Source organism: Pseudorca crassidens, chromosome 3, assembly GCF_039906515.1.
Source record: "Pseudorca crassidens isolate mPseCra1 chromosome 3, mPseCra1.hap1, whole genome shotgun sequence".
In the NCBI taxonomy this organism is placed as follows: domain Eukaryota; kingdom Metazoa; phylum Chordata; class Mammalia; order Artiodactyla; family Delphinidae; genus Pseudorca; species Pseudorca crassidens.
In genome coordinates this window covers 165,336,067-165,354,204 of record NC_090298.1, presented here as the reverse complement: position 1 = coordinate 165,354,204, position 18,138 = coordinate 165,336,067, and the positions used below count along the sequence as shown (strand labels likewise).

The 18,138-nt window shown below is 49.6% G+C and overlaps 1 protein-coding gene across 2 annotated transcripts; it reads right to left on the bottom strand.

Annotated features, from left to right (window-relative positions):
- Positions 1–168: 168 nt before the first annotated feature.
- Positions 169–9,659, bottom strand: AP1M2 (adaptor related protein complex 1 subunit mu 2). 2 transcript variants are annotated; one of them, XM_067733765.1, is made up of 12 exons: positions 9,508–9,659; positions 8,223–8,379; positions 7,969–8,036; positions 5,938–6,068; positions 5,683–5,830; positions 5,444–5,570; positions 4,802–4,950; positions 4,650–4,721; positions 2,368–2,526; positions 1,743–1,868; positions 1,030–1,105; positions 169–599 (listed from the first exon to the last, which is right to left on the bottom strand). In XM_067733765.1, exons 1-12 carry the CDS (start codon positions 9,547–9,549, stop codon positions 577–579), a joined length of 1,278 nt encoding a protein of 425 aa, XP_067589866.1. In that variant the 5' UTR covers positions 9,550–9,659; the 3' UTR covers positions 169–576. The 2 variants fall into 2 exon arrangements, with proteins under 2 accessions (XP_067589866.1, XP_067589867.1); XM_067733766.1 differs by having other exon boundaries at positions 4,802–4,944.
- Between the last annotated feature and the right edge of the window lie 8,479 nt (positions 9,660–18,138).

Here is an 18,138-nt window from a genome sequence, read left to right as displayed (position 1 = left end):
TCGTGGGGGAGGGAAGCCCAGAGCCCTGGGAACCAAAGTGGGGGCAACGGCGAGGGCCCAGATGAGTGGCAACCGGGATGAGAAATGGATATGTGTTGCTCACGCTTATCCCAGCGCTTCAGGGGACAGCCCTGGCACCCCCCAGCCGCCAGCCAAGAAACACATAACAGCAGCTAGATTCATTTTTAATGCCATCCTAAAACTCAGAATGGGCCAGCGGGGTCTCTGGGCTCGCGGTGTCTCTGGGTTCAGCAGCTGTGGAGGAGGGCCTCCCCACACCTCCTAAGGCAGGTCACTGCAAGAAGGCACTCATGAGGGGGACTTCAAGTCCCTTTTCTATTTCTTCATATAAAATGGGAGAGGGGAGGGGCGGGAGCCTGGAGACAGGGAGACTATCCCTCCCAGCCTATGGGTAAAGGAAAAGGCTGGGAGCCAGCCAGCCCTTAAGAAACTGCTAATTCAGGGACTGCCGTCCCCCACACACGCACGCATCCCATCTTCCCTCTCTCTCTAGAGTTCGCAGTCGGGGCCTGAGGAGAGGACGGCCCATGTTCAAGCCCCCACTTCTTCTCCCTTCTAGCTGGTACGAAGTTGATAATCTGCAGGGAAACAATGAGCGGGGACCATCTCAGAACTGGGGAAAGGAGACAAAGGGACAGGCCCCCCACCCAAGTCCAGCCCCTTCCCCAGCGCTCATGATCAACCCTACAGGTATGTAACAAGGCTATGGACTGGCTCAAACATGGGGACTGTAACCACAGCAACAAGCCTGCTTCCAGGCAGTAGATGGGGGTGCTATGTGTTCAGCCCCTCATCCAAACCCCACCACCACTAACCTGGACTGGCAACTGTCCCCACTTTAAAGATAAGCAAACCGAGGCCCAGGGTGGCACACTGCCAAAGACAGGGTAGACTTGGGGCCAGGCCTGTTGAGTTTTGGAGCCCTCTGAGACAGGATGTATTAAAGCCCCAAGACCATCCCCTTTCATCTCCTTGTCTCCGTCATCCCAGGGAGCTGGGCTGCCTTACCGCCACTCTGGGTGATATAGCGGACCCAGGGCAGGGCCTGGTAACCACTCTTCTCGATGATCTTCATGTATCGGACCTGAAAAGGGATGAAAGGAGGTGGCCCATGATAGGGGGAGAGAGCTGGCTGGGGCCAGGGGAAAATATATAACACAACTTTGGGGAATAAGAAAGCACAGGCTTGGGGACTTCTGTGGTGGCACAGTGGTGCCTGAGCTCCCAATGCAGGGGACCCGGGGTTCGATCTCTGGTCAAGGGACTTGATCCCACATGCATGCTGTAACTAAGAGTTCGCATGCCACAACTAAGGAGACCGCCTGCCGCAACTAAGACCCAGTGCAACCAAATGAATAAATAAATATTAAAAAAAAAAAAAGGAAGCACAGACTGAATGAAGTAACATGGCTCAGGGCGAAGATGTGGCAAGGACAGTGTGCATGGGGGTTAGGGGAGAGGTGGTCCTGGACAGTGGGAAAGATGGCCCAGTATAAGGGAAGAGACACAACACAGTTTAGGCACAGGGCAAAGTAAGAGGGGGAGGGGGAGGGGACCCAGGCTAAGAGTAGAAAAGGCAACACTGTTCCAGGAAAAGACAAGGATGATTGCAAAGGAGAGATGAGCCAGGCCAGGGAATGGAGGTGATCCAAGCTAAGAGACGGGAGAGCAGGGAACCCACTGAGGTCAAGGAGAGGAGCCACTCTGCCCACTTCTCTCACCTGGATCCCGGAGACGGTGAAATAGGGGATCTCAAACTTGACTCCGATGGGGGGCCGGCCCTCTACCTCCTCCTTCTCCACGCTGGGGAGGCCAAAGTGGGCGCGCATCAGGTACTCCTTGCCCCCCTGAGGGCACATGGAGGTATCAGACACACTGAGGGGCCCCTCTATACCCCAGACAATCCTCATGGCAGCCCCTAGGTGTAGGCTCTGCTCTCAGCCCGTTTTACAGACCAGAAAGTAAAGGCTCCTGGCCAAGACTCACAGCCAAAGCTTCTGGTTGGGGACCTTCTAATGATCACCTCCCATTTTCCAGGCCCTGATGAACAGCCCCACCAATATCCCAGGGACAGACCAATCCTCCCTCCAGCAGCCCAAGGATGTGGATAATATGATATTGCCTATTTTACAGATGGGCAATCTGAGGCTCCGTGAGAGGAAGTGGGATTCCCAAGACTGTCTGGGATTGGGAGAATTTAACTATTATGCTGGTCTGGATTCCAGCTTTATCATCCCCGAAGGATAGCCGTGTGCACACGTAGGTGGCTCTCTGATTTATTCTCTGCCTTGCTCTCAAGAAGCAGGGGTAGGTCCCCCAGATCCCCCGCCCATCCCCGGTGCTCACCGGGAAAGACTTGATACTCCAGATAACGACGTTCTTCTCTGGCATGTACTTGGCACTGCCCACGCTGGTCTTGAAGCGTGGGGAGTCGGCATCGCTGGGTACCGGCACAGATATCTCCACGCTGTTGGCCACCGACTGCTTCTTAAACTGCCCCTTAGCCTGTCAGTGGAGAGAACATGGGGCATGAGGAGTTCACTCAGGCAAATTTTCACCAAGGCCTTTTCATGTGCCAGCTCATCAAGAGCCCTGAAGTGGGGACCATAATCCAGCCTATTTTCCAGATGAGGAAACAGGCACAGAGAAGTTAAAGCATTTGCCTGGAGACACACAGCCAACAAGTGGCAGAGCCGGGGTCCACACCCAGGAGAGACTCCAGAGGTCCTGATTTTGTTTTTCTGTTTTGTTTTTTGGCTGTATGCAGAGCATGCAAGATCTTAGTTCCCCGACCAGGGATGGAACCCACTCCCCCTGCAGTGGAAGCGCAAAGTCTTAACCACTGGACTGCCAGGGAGGTCCCCCAGAGGCCCTGCTTTTGGTGCCTTCCGTTTGGAAAGTGTCATACACCTTTGTCTGGTTCAAAAGATCCCTCATTTGAGCAGCCTCTAAGGCAGGCTCTGCTCTCAGCCCACTTCACAGACAAGAAAGTAAAGGCTCCTGGCCAAGACTCACAGCCGAAGATTCTGACTGCAAAGCCTGAAGGGTCCTCAGCCCATCACAGAGTTTTCATTTGAAAGCTGAAATTTACTGACCCCCTACCATGTGTTGGGCCCTGTGCCAAGCAGTTAGCCCTCTCACTAATTCTCTAAAGTAGGAGCCATTCCTAAGGTCCATTTTACAGATGAGGAGACTGAGGCCCAGAGAGAAAGAGCATTTTGCCCGAGTCACGCAGTTGATAACCAGCACAGCAGGGATTTGACCCAAGCTTGTGTTCTCAATCCTCACATGTTCTCTTTACAGATAAGTTACAACATTATAGCCAGATCTTTTTTAAGATCTGGCTTTTAACACAAGGACTCTAAGTGTCCATGTGCAGTAGCTAGCATTATGATGACTGCTCTTATTTATGAATTTGGTGGTGGGGGGGGATATATGAGAGGTGGGATTGGGGGCAGAGGACCTGGAGGTAAAACAATGCAGGGGGTGTTCTTTCTGGAAGGCACCAGCTTTAAGGCCCTTTCCACTTTCCCTGCCCGTAGAGATGGGGACACTGGGGATGTCAACACCCCCGCCCCGTGACCATCCACTCCACAACCCAGCTCCCCGAAGACTAAGACTGGGGAACAAAGTTAAATCGGAGAACACAGACTCTTGAGCCAGGCAGACCCAAGTTCAACCTGCCCCCTCCCTTCCTAGATGAATGACATCTTAATTCTTCTGGGCCTCAGTTTCCCCATCTGTAAATGGGGCTAACTATATGCTCTGGAGAAGCTCTTGCTTGGGGCACCAGCAGACAAGCACAGGGGTATTCATGGTAAGGTGAACCAGAGTAGCCAGGAACTGAAAACAACCCATGCAAGAGATGGGACGGAAGATTCTCACGGTGGAATATTCTACAGCCACAGAAATGGATGCACTAAGCTCTGGCTGCTGGGATTCCTCTTAAAAATCCACGTTACCTGAACAAAGCAAATTATACAGAAAGTCATACAGCTCCAGTCCATGGATATAAAGGTCAGAAACCAGAAGAATGAAATATTTGTGGTTATAAATGCAGGTGGCAAAACTATAAAGGAAAGCAAAGAAATTATTTACAGGAAATTCAAAATTGTGATTACCTGCAGGCAAAAGGGGAGCAGTAATTGGGAGAGGGGCAGGTAGGGGTTCAGAAGAGCTGGTGGAGCCAGGCACGTTCAGATAAGCTGTGTGGTTTATTATTAATCTTTAAACCATATAAATACACTATATGGTTTATCTACGTGTATGAAAGTAAATAAGTAAAACAGATCATGTGTCAGATGGTGGTAAGTAATAAGGGAAAAACTACAGCAAAGAAGGGAGGTGGGAAAATCAGGGAGGGCTTCTCTGAGGAGGTGACATTTAAGCAAAGAACTGAAGGAGGTGAAGGAGCAAGCTATGTGTATATATGGGTGGCTGGGGGCAGAATGATCCAGGGGACAGCCGGGGACCATGCCTGGCATGTTTGAGAACCAGCCAGAAGACTCATGTGGCTGGAAGGAAGTGAGGGGCAGGGAGGGAGGTAGGAGATGAGGTTACACTGATGGGGGAGGGGGGGCGGGTATGAAGGGGCGGATCCAGCATTGTAATTATTCCCCAGGGCCCACCTTGACCATGATCTCCACGCGGCTGTGGGAGAATTTCTCAATGACAGATTCAATCCAGATCAGCGGCTTGACCTACAGACAGAGGAAGAGGGAGTTCTCCGAGGCTCTGGGGTCAACTCTTACCCCTTGCCAGGGGCTTGACCCTGCCTTACCTGGGTGCTGAGGCGGTAGGACATGAGCTCGAAGTCACCGTCGGGCGGAATGAAGGAGATGGTACGGTCGTTGTCGAAGCGAGACAGCCGCACACACTGGTGGAATTTCACATCCTCCAGTTCCACGGACTTGTTCTTACTCCCTGAAACTCGGAGCCGAGTTAGCAGCGTGATCCTGAAGCCTGGGGCGACCCTGGAGCCCGGGGCATGGTCCCTATCCTTGTCTTCCCTTTCTACCGCTACGATCACCCCCATTTAACAGATAAGGAAACTGAGGCCCGGAGTGGATGAGTAACTTGCCCAGGGTCACCCAGCTGGCCAAGAGCGGAGCTAGGATCTGAACTCCGGGAATCAGGCTCTTGCTGCCAGGTTGTTAAATATGATGCTGTTCTGTCCCCTACTCCCGCTAGAATGTCAGACCCATGAGGGCAGGGATTTTTTTCTTCACTGCGGTCTCCTTGCGCCTGGCACTCAATAATGAAGCAGTTGTTTGCGCAAGGAACCAGCAGCTGCAGTACTGGTTACAACCAGAAGAGGGCGGGCGAGTGCTATTTCAGAACTGACTGCAAGTCTCTCGGTACCACCCACCCCTGATGGGACGAAGTCTCAGGCTCCCGCTTGCGCCCCCTTCCAGAAACTTACGGCCAGTGAGCTCGAAGAGCACGCGGTCATTGAGGCCCAGCCTCAGCTCTGGCATTCCTGACAGAAACACCTTGAGCTTGATGGTGCCCACGATCTCACTCAGCAGGACACTGCCGTTGGCATTGACCTGAGGATGGACACACGGGGGGGGGGGGGGGGGGGGCGGTGTCAACAGGCACAGGGCCCACTCTCCTGCCCTAAGGCCATGGCAGGGGTGGGGCAGAGGTATGGGGGCTCACCAGCAGGTTGACGGACTCTATGACATCGATGAAGACTTCGTTCTTCTTGTATTTGATGCCCTCCGAGCGCCAGGACACAGCATTGGTGACAGTGGGTGGCACTCGCGACTTGCCCGTCTCCAGCTTGTTGCCCTGCTGCGTGATGTATCTGGCAGCGCAGGGAGATGAGCAGGTAGGCCCAGGGACACTTCCCCAGCCCTCCCCAACTTTCTTCTACCCATAGCCCACACTGTGGTTGACCCAGGGCCCACTCACTCCTGCAGGATTTTGCTGTCCGTGGTCTGTGGGAAGCCGAAGTCCATGAGCTCATCCAGCAGCTCGTAGACGATGACAAAGTTGTCTCGAATGCTTTCCTCCTCCAGCTCCTTGAAGTATTCAGAGAATACCTGCGGGTGCAGGGAGACCGACATCCACAGAGGTGTGGCTGGTGTAGCTGTGGGCTGAGTAGCCACCCAACAAGCAACTATTGAGTGCCTACTATATACCACTGTCGGTATATTAATGGTGAACAAAGCCAACAGGGTCTCTGCCCTCCTGGAATGGACCCACCTCAGAACAAGGTTTGTAAATGCATGAAATAAAATACACAAGATGGGAATTCCCTGGTGGTCCAGTGGTTAGGACTCTGCACTTTCACTGCCAAGGGCCCAGGTTTCATCCCTGGTTAGGGAACTAAGATCTCACAAGCCAAGACGCAACGCACAGCAAAAAACAAAAAAACCAAAAAGAAACGCAAGATGGCAAAGGAAAACTGTTACACAGAAATACGTCTCAGTTTATGGACTCCCTGAATTCTATCCAGGGGCCCTTGGGACTTGGGGGACCCCAAGATGGGAGTCCCTGGGATTAATAGGTATCACCACAGCAGAGAACCTGTCAGTCACCCAGCATTGGAAACCTCACCCTTCATCCTGCTCCAGCCTCTCTGGCCTTTTTTCTGTTCCCATCTCAGGGCCTTTGCACATGCTATGCCCACTGCTTAGGACACTCTCCTCACAGCAGCCTCCTTGTGACAGGCCTCAGCTCCTCAGTGAAGCCACCACTATCCCTTGACCCCTGTGAGTATCAGGGTGAGACTAGCACCCCAGTGACTGGTTATCACAATGTCCCTTTGAATCTCCTTCTTGCCCTTTATTTTTTTATATACATATTTATTTATTTATTTTGGGGGGTCTTTGTTGCTGCACATGGGCTTTCTCCAGTTGCGGCGAGTAGGAGCGGGGGCTATTCTTTGTTGTGGTGCGCGGGCTTCTCTTTGCAGTGGCTTCTCTTGTTGCGGAGCATAGGCCCTAGAACGTGAGGGCTTCAGTAGTTGTGGCGCACAGCCTTAGTTGCTCTGTGGCATGTGGGATATTCCCGGACCAGGGCTCGAACCTGTGTCCCCTGCATTGGCAGGCAGATTCTTAACCACTGCGCCACTAGGGAAGTCCCTCCTTCTTGCCCTTTAACTCCTCAGCATAGGCAGGGACAGCGCCTGTCTTATGCACAGCTGTGTCCCCATCTCTGCCTGGCAGAGAGGAGACAAATCAATACAGATCTCTTGTTTGTCGAAGTATAGTATATTTACTAGGAATTTTTTTTGGCTGCACCGTGTGGTATGCAGGATCTTAGGTCCCTGACCAGGGATCGAACCCGTGTGCCCTGCAGTGGAAGCACGGAGTCTTAACCACTGGATGGCCAGGGAAGTCCAGGACTCTGTGCTTTCACTGCCGAGGGTGTGGGTTCGATCCCTGGTCGGGAACTAAGATCCCATAAGCCACACGGCGGCCAAAGGAAAAAAAAAAGTATTTACTGAGCACTTTCTCAGTCATTGAGGATGGCATATAGTAAGGGCTCAATAAATTACCATATGATAGTATGATACAACATTAGTGGTAATGCTAACAATAATACCAACCCTTTATTGAGCACTTACTGTATACTGAGCACTGTTTTAGGTACTTTAGAGGTACAAATTTGATTAATTTGTACAACAACCCTGTGGCAGGACTAAACCCAGTTGAGAGGCACAGAGAGAAGTGACTTGTTCAAGGTCACACAGCCAGGAAGTGGGGGAGCTGGGTCTGGAACCCAGTTCCCTCTGGTTCAGTTTTGAGCACCGGAGACCTCCTTGGTTCCTACCCTATAGGGAGAGATGATCCCACAGCAGCTAATGAGAACACAGAGCGATGGGGCTTTGTTGGTGACACCCCCAGGGAAATCTTCCTAGGAGAGATGGATTCCGAAAGAGGTGGGCTAGACAGGTAGACAGACAGACCAGCCGGCCAATGGAAGGCCAGGACCTACCTCCACTGTCTTGTAGAGGAACGAGTACACGAGGGAGGCGTTGGCGTTCTTCAGTGTGGTGGCCACCACTGCGGGCGGCGAGGTTAAGGAAAATGTGCCGTTTTGGAGGGTTCCAATGGAGCACAGACCCTGAACCCTCACCCTCCAGCCTGAGCCACTGCCGTATTGTGCACCTCTTGTCCCAGCCCACCACCTCTGGGCCTGAGCTGCCCACCACTCCGGGCCCCCAGGGATCCTCCCGTGGCCCCGGATACAGTAGAGGTTGCTGTATTTGATCCACAGGAAGTGGACCCGGCCGTGGCTCATCAGTGGGGCCAGGGCGCCCTCCTCCTCCCGCTGCATGAGCAGAGGCATGAAGTGCTCAATCTCACTCATGGCCACATCGCCCTTGTAGTTGCGGCTGATCAAGGGCTAAGGGTGGGCAGAGAAGGTCTGGTCACTGCTGGGATCCAGGGACTGTCCGCCCGGGGGCATCAGAGTGCCGAGCTCTCACCCTACTTGCTGGCTGAGGGGGCGTGGGCAAGGCTCTGCCTCTCTGCATCTCAGTTTCCTCCTCTGCAAAATGGGCACGTGATAATGACAGCTAGAGCGTCTAGAGCCCTCACTGACATCTGCTAAAGCCTGGTTGTTTGCTAATTTATTCTGTTGTCACCACAACCCTGTGAAGTACGTGGTATCACCATCTCCATTTTACAGATGGGGAAACTGAGGTATGAACCACGCCCATAGTCAGTGAGGAAGCTGGGAATTGAACGAAGATGCCCCGGCTCCAGAATTCCTGCTCTCAAGCCAGGCTCCACATGCACCAAATCGGTGAGGTAGTGACGATGAAAGGAAAGAAAGAGAGAAAAAAAGAAAAGAAACAATTATATCCATGTATCTCTCATACATCTCTCATAGTTCATATAGCTCTGCCTGGCAAGCAGCAATAATAATACCTACTTGGTGAGGTTGTTTAGTCCAGTGTTTAGAACAGAGAGGGCACCCGCAGGTCCTCACACACCTTAGCTCCCACTATGATTATTATCAGAAATATTATTTTCACCGCCACTGTTATTATTGCTACCGAATGACAAGACGAATGGGAGGGGACACCAGAAAGGGACAGGACAGCCCCAAAGGGGAATTAGGCTCTCCGGCCCCTGCTGTCTTTCCCAAATATTAGCACTGTGGATGATGATGGCGACAGAAATAATAATTTCAATTGACTGAACGCCTAATGTTTGCAGCAGGGCTACTGTGCTAGGTGGTATACACGCATAAGGTTGTATTCGTTCTTCTTGGGTGGGGGCTTCTGTTATTCCCATTTGTACGGACAGGGAGACTGAGGCTCAGAGAGGAGAAGCCCCTTGCCTCAGACACGCGGCTAGTGAACAGTGGAGGTGGGATTCGACGCGGGACTCCCAGGGATTGGGGGAGGGGTGTCCCCACGCCCCCAGAGCTTTCCGGGGCCTCGCTGCCTGCAAGGAGGGGCCGTCTCGGGGTCCGGGAGGGTGCAGCCTCACCTGTCCGTTCCCCACTTCCTGCGCCCAGACTCACCTTGCCCTTGACATCGAGGATGAAGACAGCCGAGGCGGACATGGTGGCGGCCGGCGGACCTGGCTGGTGGGGAGGGAGGGCCGGGAGGCGACGGTGGCGCCGCTTCCTTCTTCCTGCGGAAGCGCCCGCGCGCAGGTGAGCACCCAGGTGAGCGCGTCTTAAAGGGGAGGCCACCAGGTGAGCGGCGCAGTCTGCCGACGAGAAGACGCTGCGGGGGCAGGGAGGGGCGGAGTTTCGGATGGGACAGCTACCCCGCCTCACTTTCCCTTTGCGCCCTGGAGGGCTGATGGGTGGGGACTCCAGACCAACCAACTATGCATCCAACCAACCATCCACCCATCCATTCATCCATCTATTCATCTATCCATCCAACCAATCAACCATTCATCCATCCACCCATCCACTCATCTTTTTTTTTAATTAATTGATTAATTAATTTTTAATTTTATTTTATTGTTTTGGCTGCGTTGAGTCTTCGTTCGTTGCTGTGCGCAAGCTTTCTCTAGTTGCGGCGAGCAGGGGCTACTCTTCAGTGCGGTGCACGGGCTTCTCGTTGCGGTGGCTTCTCTTGTTGCGGAGCATGGGCTCTAGGCGCCTGGGCTTCAGTAGTTGTGGCACGCGGGCTCTCGAGTGCAGGCTCAGTAGTTGTGGCGCACGGGCTTAGTTGCTCCGCGGCATGTGGGATCTTCCTGGACCAGGGCTCGAACCCATGTCCCCTGCACTGGCAGGCGGATTCTTGACCATTGTGCCACCAGCGAAGTCCCCATCCACTCATCTTCTTTCTTCTGTCACTCCCACTGCATGTGCACCCGAATAGAGCAGGGACTTTGTCCTTTTCATGTCTGTGTCCCCAGGACCCAGTGCTGGGTGCTCAATATGTGTCTAATTAATTAATTATTACCATAAATATTTACTAAATAATTTATTCTTTCACTCAGTGACAGGAACTATGAGTTACACTCTTAGCAGGACAAATGTAGCTGCCTTTTTTTTTTTTTTGGCCACAGCCATGTGGGATCTTACTTCCCCGACCAGGGATCAAACAAGTGGCCCCTGCCGTGGAAGCTCAGAGTCTTTTTTTTTTTAAATTTATTTTATTTTTATTTATTTTTGGCTGCGTTGGGTCTTTGTTGCTGCGCGCGGGCTTTCTCTAGTTGTGGTGAGCGGGGGCTACTCTTGAAGCGCAGAGCCTTAATCACTGGACCGCCAGGGAATTCCCCAAGTAGCTGCTCTTATTGTTATTCCTAATGTTACTCTTTCAATTTTTTTTTAATTAAAAAAATTTTTGTACCGTTTTTAAAGGTCACACTCCATTGGCAATTGTTACAAAATATTGGCTATATTCCCCGTGTTGTACAATACATGCTGTAGCCTATCTTACACCTAATAGTTTGTGCCTCACCCCCCATCCCTATATTGCCCCTCCCCCTGCCACTGGTAACCATTAGTTTATCCTCTATATCTGTGAGTCTGGTTCTTTTTTGTTGTATTCACTGGTTTGTCGTAATTTTTAGATTCCACATATAAGTGATATAATACAGTATTTGTCATTCTCTGTCTGACTTATTTCACTTAACATAATGCCCTCCAAGTCCATCCATGTTGCTGCAAATAGCAAAATTTTGTTCTTTTTTACAGCTGAGTGGTATTCCATTGTGTATATATACTACATCTTCTATATCCATTCATCTGTTGACCGACACTCTAATGTTACTCTTTTTTTTAAATTTATTTTATTAGGGAATTCCCTGGAAGTCCAGTGGTTAAGACTCCATGCTTTCACTGCCGAGGGTGTGGGTTCGATCCTTAGTCAGGGAACTAAGATCCCACAAGTCACAGGGCATGGCCAAAAATAAATAAATACATAAGTAAAATAAAATTTATTTTATTGAAGTACAGTTGATTTACAATGTTGTGTTAATTTCTGCTGTACAGCAAAGTGATTCAGTTATACATATATATATATTCTTTTTCATATTCTTTTCCATTATGGGTTTATCACAGGATATTGAATATAGTTCCCTGTGCTATACAGTATGACCTTGGTTTTCTTTAATTAATTAATTATGTTTTTGGCTGCATTGGGTCTTCGTTGCTGGGCGCAGGCTTTCTCTAGTTGCAGTGAGCCAGGACTACTCTTCGTTGCGGTGCGCGGTCTCCTCATTGCGGTGGCTTCTCTTGTTGTGGAGCTCGGGCTCTAGGCATGCAGGCTTCAGTAGTTGTGGCTTACGGATTCTAGAGCGCAGCCTCAGTAGTTGTGGCACATGGGCTTAGTTGCTTCGCGGCATGTGGGATCTTCCTGGACCAGGGCTCGAACCCATGTCCCCTGCATTGGCAGGCAGATTCTTAACCACTGCACCACCAGGGAAGGCCAGGACCTTGTTGTTTATCCATACTATATATAATAGGTTGCTTCTGCTAATCCCAAACTCCCAATCCATCCCTCTCCCACCCCCCTTCCCCTTGCAACCACAAGTCTGTTCTATGTGTCTGTGAGTCTGTTTCTGTTTTGTAGATAATTCATTTGTGTCATATTTTAGATTCCACATGTGATATCATATGATATTTGTCTTTGTCTGACTTATTTCACTTAGTATGATAATCTCTAGATTCATCCATGTTGCTGCAAATGGCATTATTTCATCCTTTTTTTATAGCAGAGTGGTATTCCATTGCATATATGTACCACATCTTTATCCCCTAATGTTAACTCTTTTTTTTTTGTTTTTTTTGGCTGTGCCACGCGGCTTGTAGGATCTTAGTTCCCTGACCAGGGATCGAATCCGGGCCCTCAGCAGTGACAGCGTGGAGTCCTAACCACTGGACCACCAGGGAATTCCCTCCCCTGATGTTACTCTTATTCATTCCCAACGTATTTATAAGGTCCTACTATGTGACATTAGGATGTTGATAGAATGTTGAAAAGATAAATGGTCATCATTAGTATGACTATAATTATTATATTATTCACTTAACCTACATTTATTGAGCACCTACTGTGTGCTAGACTGGATATATGGAAGCCGTTTTCATTATGGTGATGATGGTTCATTCAGTGAGTGAATATTTATTGAGCGCTCCTGGGACACTATGGATGGTGACGCAGACAAAGCCACTCCACTGCTCTCCTCCTAGGGAGGGCGAGAGGTATGCAACTTGAAAACCAAAAAAAATAAGGTGACCCTTAAGAATTCCCTGGCGGTCCAGTGGTTAGGACTCCACGCTTTCACTGCTGAGGGCCCAGGTTCCATCCTTGGTCGGGGAACTAGGATCCCACAAGCCGTGAGGCGTGTGTGTGTGTGTGTGTGTGTGTGTGTGTGTGTGTGTGTGTGTGTGTTGGAGAATAAATGGGGGGCTGTGAGGCAGGGAGATCAGAGAAGGAGCTGACATTTGAGAAAGTCCTGAGGGTAAATGGTGATGTGATGAGATCCCATTACTGCCAGGGACTATTTGCCGATCCCTTAACTGTGCTGAAGTTCACGGGCTTCCCATCCCTGAATTTCCACCATGATCTTCAGAGCAGGGGCAACCCAAGGGAAAGTCCCACTGCAGAGCCTGGCACAAAGCTGGTAATAGTATTGTTTCTGTTGTTGTTCGTGTGTGTGCTGGTTGAGTGCATGGGCTCTGGACCTACGGCTTAGGCTCAAGTCCTGGGTATGCAAGCAGCCAGCTGGATGGCCTTGGGCACCTGGCTTCCCCTCCCTGGATCTCGGTTTGCACATCTATGAGATACAGTTAAAACTGCACTTTACTATAACCAACAAGGACCTACTGTATAACACAGAGAATATATTCAATATTATGTAGTAACCTATAAGGGAAAAGAATCTGAAGAATAATGTGTGTGTGTGTGTGTGTGTGTGTGTGTGTATATAGTATAACTGAATCACTGTGCTGTACATCTTAAACTAATATGATATTGTAAATCAACTATACTTCAATTAAAACACACACAAATAAAATAAAAAAAAATAGGGGGGCTTCCCTGGTGGCGCAGTGGTTGAGAGTCTGCCTGCCGATGCAGGGGACACGGGTTCATGTCCCGGTCTGGGAGGATCCCACATGCCGCGGAGCGGCTGGGCCCGTGAGCCATGGCCGAGGAGCCTGCGCGTCCGGAGCCTGTGCTCCGCAACGGGAGAGGCTCGCGTACCGCAAAAAAAAAAAAAAAAAAAAATAGGGAGGGATCAATCAGGAACTTGGGATTACATACACACACTACTATATATAATAAGGTAGATAACCAACAAGGACCTACTGTATAGCACAGGGAACTCTACTCAATATTCTGTGATAACCTATATGAGAAATGAATCTGAAAAAGAATGAATGTATGCATATGTATAACTGAATCACTTTGCTGTACACCTGAAACTAACACAACATTGTAAATCAACTATACTCCAATAAAATTTTTTTAAAAACCTTGCAAAATGAAAAAAAAAAGAGAAAAAAAGGAAAAAAAGAACCAGAACAAAATAAAAACAAACACAGTAAAAAAACCCACTGCTTTTTCCTAATTAGGTTACAGCGCAGCTCAGCTGAGTTATGACATGCAACACGATGCTTGGAACTGTGCCTGTGATGGAGCCTCCCAGCTCATCAGCTACCGTGGACCCTGGGTTCCACCCCAAGATTGTTGGCAGGGAAGTTTGTGGTGGGGAGGGGAAAGGAAAGGGAAAATAAATCTCAGCCTGCCTGAGAATGATCGTGCTCCACAGAGGGAGGGAGGGTCCTGCAGGGCCTCTAGGGGGAGACACTCAGCTCTCCCGTGCTTAGTCCCTCCTTCACCAAACCCAGCCCCAGGTCTTTATCAGCCTGTGAAAGGGGGATGGGCATCCCCACAGGGGACCTGAGGAAGGAAGGAGAGAGTACAGCATCTATCAGAACCACCCACTGCTTCTAATATCATCCACTGAGCGCTTACCTTCATGTCCTCTTACAGAGAAAGAAACAGAAGCACAGAGAGGTGAAGCCACTTGCCCAAGACCACACAGCAATTGAGCCAGAATTTGAACCTGAGTTGTGGAGTTTGAGAGCTAGGTCCCAGCCCTCTTCTGTCTCATTACAGGATACAAGCATTACTATTACTAACAATAGCTAACCCCTATTTGGTGCTCACTACACTCAGGGGCTCCCCTAAAAGTCTCCAATGTGGGAGACAATGTTCTGAGTTAGGAAACCTGTTATCTCCATTTGACAGATAGGAAAACTGAGGCTCAGAAAGAGTGAATGATTTGTACAAAAATCACCCAGCCAGCGGAGGCAGAGCTGGAAATTCTAGCCCTGCAAAGCCCAAGGTTTTAGGTTGCCTCTGCCCAAAAGAGGGGTGTCCTTCGTGCCTCGACCAGCCCCTTGCTCAGAAGGTAAACTGGGTGGATTGAGGACACTGCCAGTCCCTCGCCCCAGCCCCAGCATCATTGAACATTGCAAGGGTCCTTCTCCTGGGGCCCTCAGATGTTTTCAGGCAGTAAACAGAACCTAAAAGCCTGGGCCCAGCGCCCTGGAATCTGAAACTCAAGGTCTGTTTGGCTGAAAAATTCATGAGCCCAAAAGCTTCAGTGGGATCAGAGAACAGAGCAGCTCTGTGTGCCCAGCTGCCCCACTGCAGCTGCAACCTCCCCCGTCCCTAGAGGCTGAGGCCCTGCCCCAGTTCCTCCTAGATGCCTACAGGGACCTTGCCTCTAGACACCCCCCTTAATCTCTTCTCCACACCACTAAAGGCATCTCCCTGAAACTCACAGTCCTATGGCCCTCCCTCACCCTCACATAGCCCAGGGCTCCCCAATGCCCTCAAGCTGCCCTGCTTGACAAAGTTTGACCCCTGATGACCTCTCCCAGGAGGCACGCTTGAACCCATTGACTCAGACACACTGACTCCACCTGGTTCTCACTCAGCTCTCAGGCCTCCTCTTCAGAAGCCCTTTCTGACCTCCCACCCCCTGTCTAGGTCAGATCCCTCCTCTTTGCTTTCCCAAGTCTCCTGTGCCCCCATCACAACTGTGTTGCACCGTATTTTTAAAAAGCTATTTTAAAAACTTTTATTGTGCTAATATATATTTACCACATAAAATCTGCCATTTTATCCATTTTAAGTGTCCAGTCCAGTAGCATTAAGTACATTCACATTGTTGCACAACCAACACGGCCACCCATTTCCTGAACTCTTTTCCTCTTTTGAAACGGAAACTCTGTCCCCAGTAAGCAATAACTCCCCCTCCCCCTCCCTCCATCCCCCGCGGCATGCGGGGTCTTAGTTCTCCAACCAGGGATTGAAACTTCACCCCCTGCAGTGTAAAGGTAGAGTCCTCACCACTGGACCGCCAGGGAATTTCCACGGAATCTATTTTTTGTTTTTTTTAATTTAATTTTGTCTATTTTTGGCTGCGTTGGGTCTTTGTTGCTGTGTGCGGGCTTTCTCTAGTTGCGGTGAGCAGGCTTCTCATTGCGGTGGCTTCTCTTGTTGCGGAGCACGGGCTCTAGGCGCCCAGGCTTCAGCAGTTGTGGCTCGCGGGCTCTACAGCGCAAGTTCAGTAGTTGTGGCTCACGGGCCCAGCCGCTCCGCGGCACGTGGGATCTTCCCGGACCGGGGCACGAACCCGTGTTCCCTGCATCGGCAGGCAGACTCTCAACCACTGCGCCACCAGGGAAGCCCCCTGGAATCTATTTTTTGAAATAGAGTTTTCATTACCCAAGAAACGCATGAATACTTTCTTCCACTAAAGAGACAGAGAGAAAGATAGATAGAACATGATAGATTAGGAAAAAGTCCCCTTTGCCTCCCCTCCCCCATCCTGGTCCTTCTGACATCCCCTATAAAGTTGAAATCTTTTTCTGTTGTTATGTGCAGATGTGTGTCTGTGTGTCTGTTTGATGTATCTCTCTCTCTCTTTCTCTTTCTCATACCAAAGGTAACCGACTAAAAACAACTTGCTATTTTTACTCACCAATAGGACCTGAAAGCCTAGCTGAGCTACTCTGCAGGGTTATGGCTGAGGGGTGTGGAATGTATGTGGAATGTGAAGTTAGCCTTCACGCGTTCAAATTCTTGTTCAGCTCAGTGCTCACTAACTGTGTGTTTGTGGGTAAATTAGTTACCCTCTCTGTGTCACTTTCTGCAGCTGGTTGCAAGGAGTAACACAAAATACTTAATAAATTGCTTAATCTTCCTGTGTCATTTTCCCCAATGGGAAAAAGGTGATAAAGATTTAATGAAAAGCACTTAATACCTCACCTGATGCTGACTAATCTCCTTAAACATTTACTCTTGCACTAACCTGCAGGGCCACCTCCTTCTTTCTTAAACTATTGAGATATTTCCCACTATTAAAATGTAACATATATTAAGAAAGGGCAGAAGTCAAGTAACTGTGACAAACTGAATCCATCTGTTTAACCACAGTCCTGTTTCTGCCCCCGCAGGAAGTCACCCTATGGCCTTTCCTGCCAATCACTACCAACAGCAAAGGCCACCCCTGATTCATGTTCCATGGGTTGATTAGCTATGCCTGTTCTAGAACTTCATATCAAAGTCTCTGGCCTTTTTCACTGGGCATAATGTCTTTTTTTTTTTTTAGATTCATCCATGCTGTGGCAGTTACCAATAATAGTTCATTCCTTCTTCTTGTCGAGGAGTATTCCATGGTATGGATGGACCATAGTTTGACGAACCATTCACCCGTTGATGGACACTGGACACTTGGGTTGCTTCAAGCTAGGAGCCATTATGAATAAAGCTATTACAGAGCTGCTATGAACATTTGCATACACATTTTGTGGGTTTCTTTTCTATTCTTCCTTTTTTTTAGTGGTTTTGGTTTTATTTTTCTTGGGTAAATACTTAGGAGTAGAATGTCTGGGTCATATGGTTGATGCCCGTTTATAAGAAACTACCAGATCTTTTTTCCAAGTAGTTGTACCATTTTACATTCCCACCAGCAGTGTAGCAGAGCCCCATTTGGTCCAGATACTAACTAACACTCGGTACCCTCAGTATTTTGAGTTTTAGCTATTCCAGTGAGTATGTAGTGGTGTTATTATCAAGTTTTAATTTGCATTTCCCTAATGATTTCATTCTTTTCATCCATTGTATGGTGTTCTCTTCTGTTGTGTTGTGTTGTATGCATCCCTCAATTGGTGGACATACATGTTCTCCACCATTTTTTACAAGAACTCCCAAAACTGCAGGTAACACCTTTTGGCACGTACTCGCCGTGCATATGGTTTCTCCAGGATCAGTGGCAGAGAGGAATCATATAGGGTGAACACGGTTTGGATTTAATCTTTCTGCCAGAGAACATTCTGACCCACAGCATCAGCTCACCCCGCTTGATGTTACCAAACTCTAAAATTCTTGCCAATCTGATGAATGAAAAATAGCATCTTTTTGTCTGTTCACTGGCACACAGTCGACACTCAATATCTATCTGGCGAATGAGTGGATGGATAGATTGAATGAATGACGACTGCTCCTTGCCCACTAAACGAACCTAGAGGGTCTCTCGAGAGCCCAGATAGGAAACAAAGGTTGGGGCTCCACCCCTTCCCGAGCTCGACCCCGCCCCTGGGTCCCGCCCCCACCCGCTCGGGACTCCCATTGGTGGGGTCGCGAGGGGATGACCAGGTGGGAGGGGC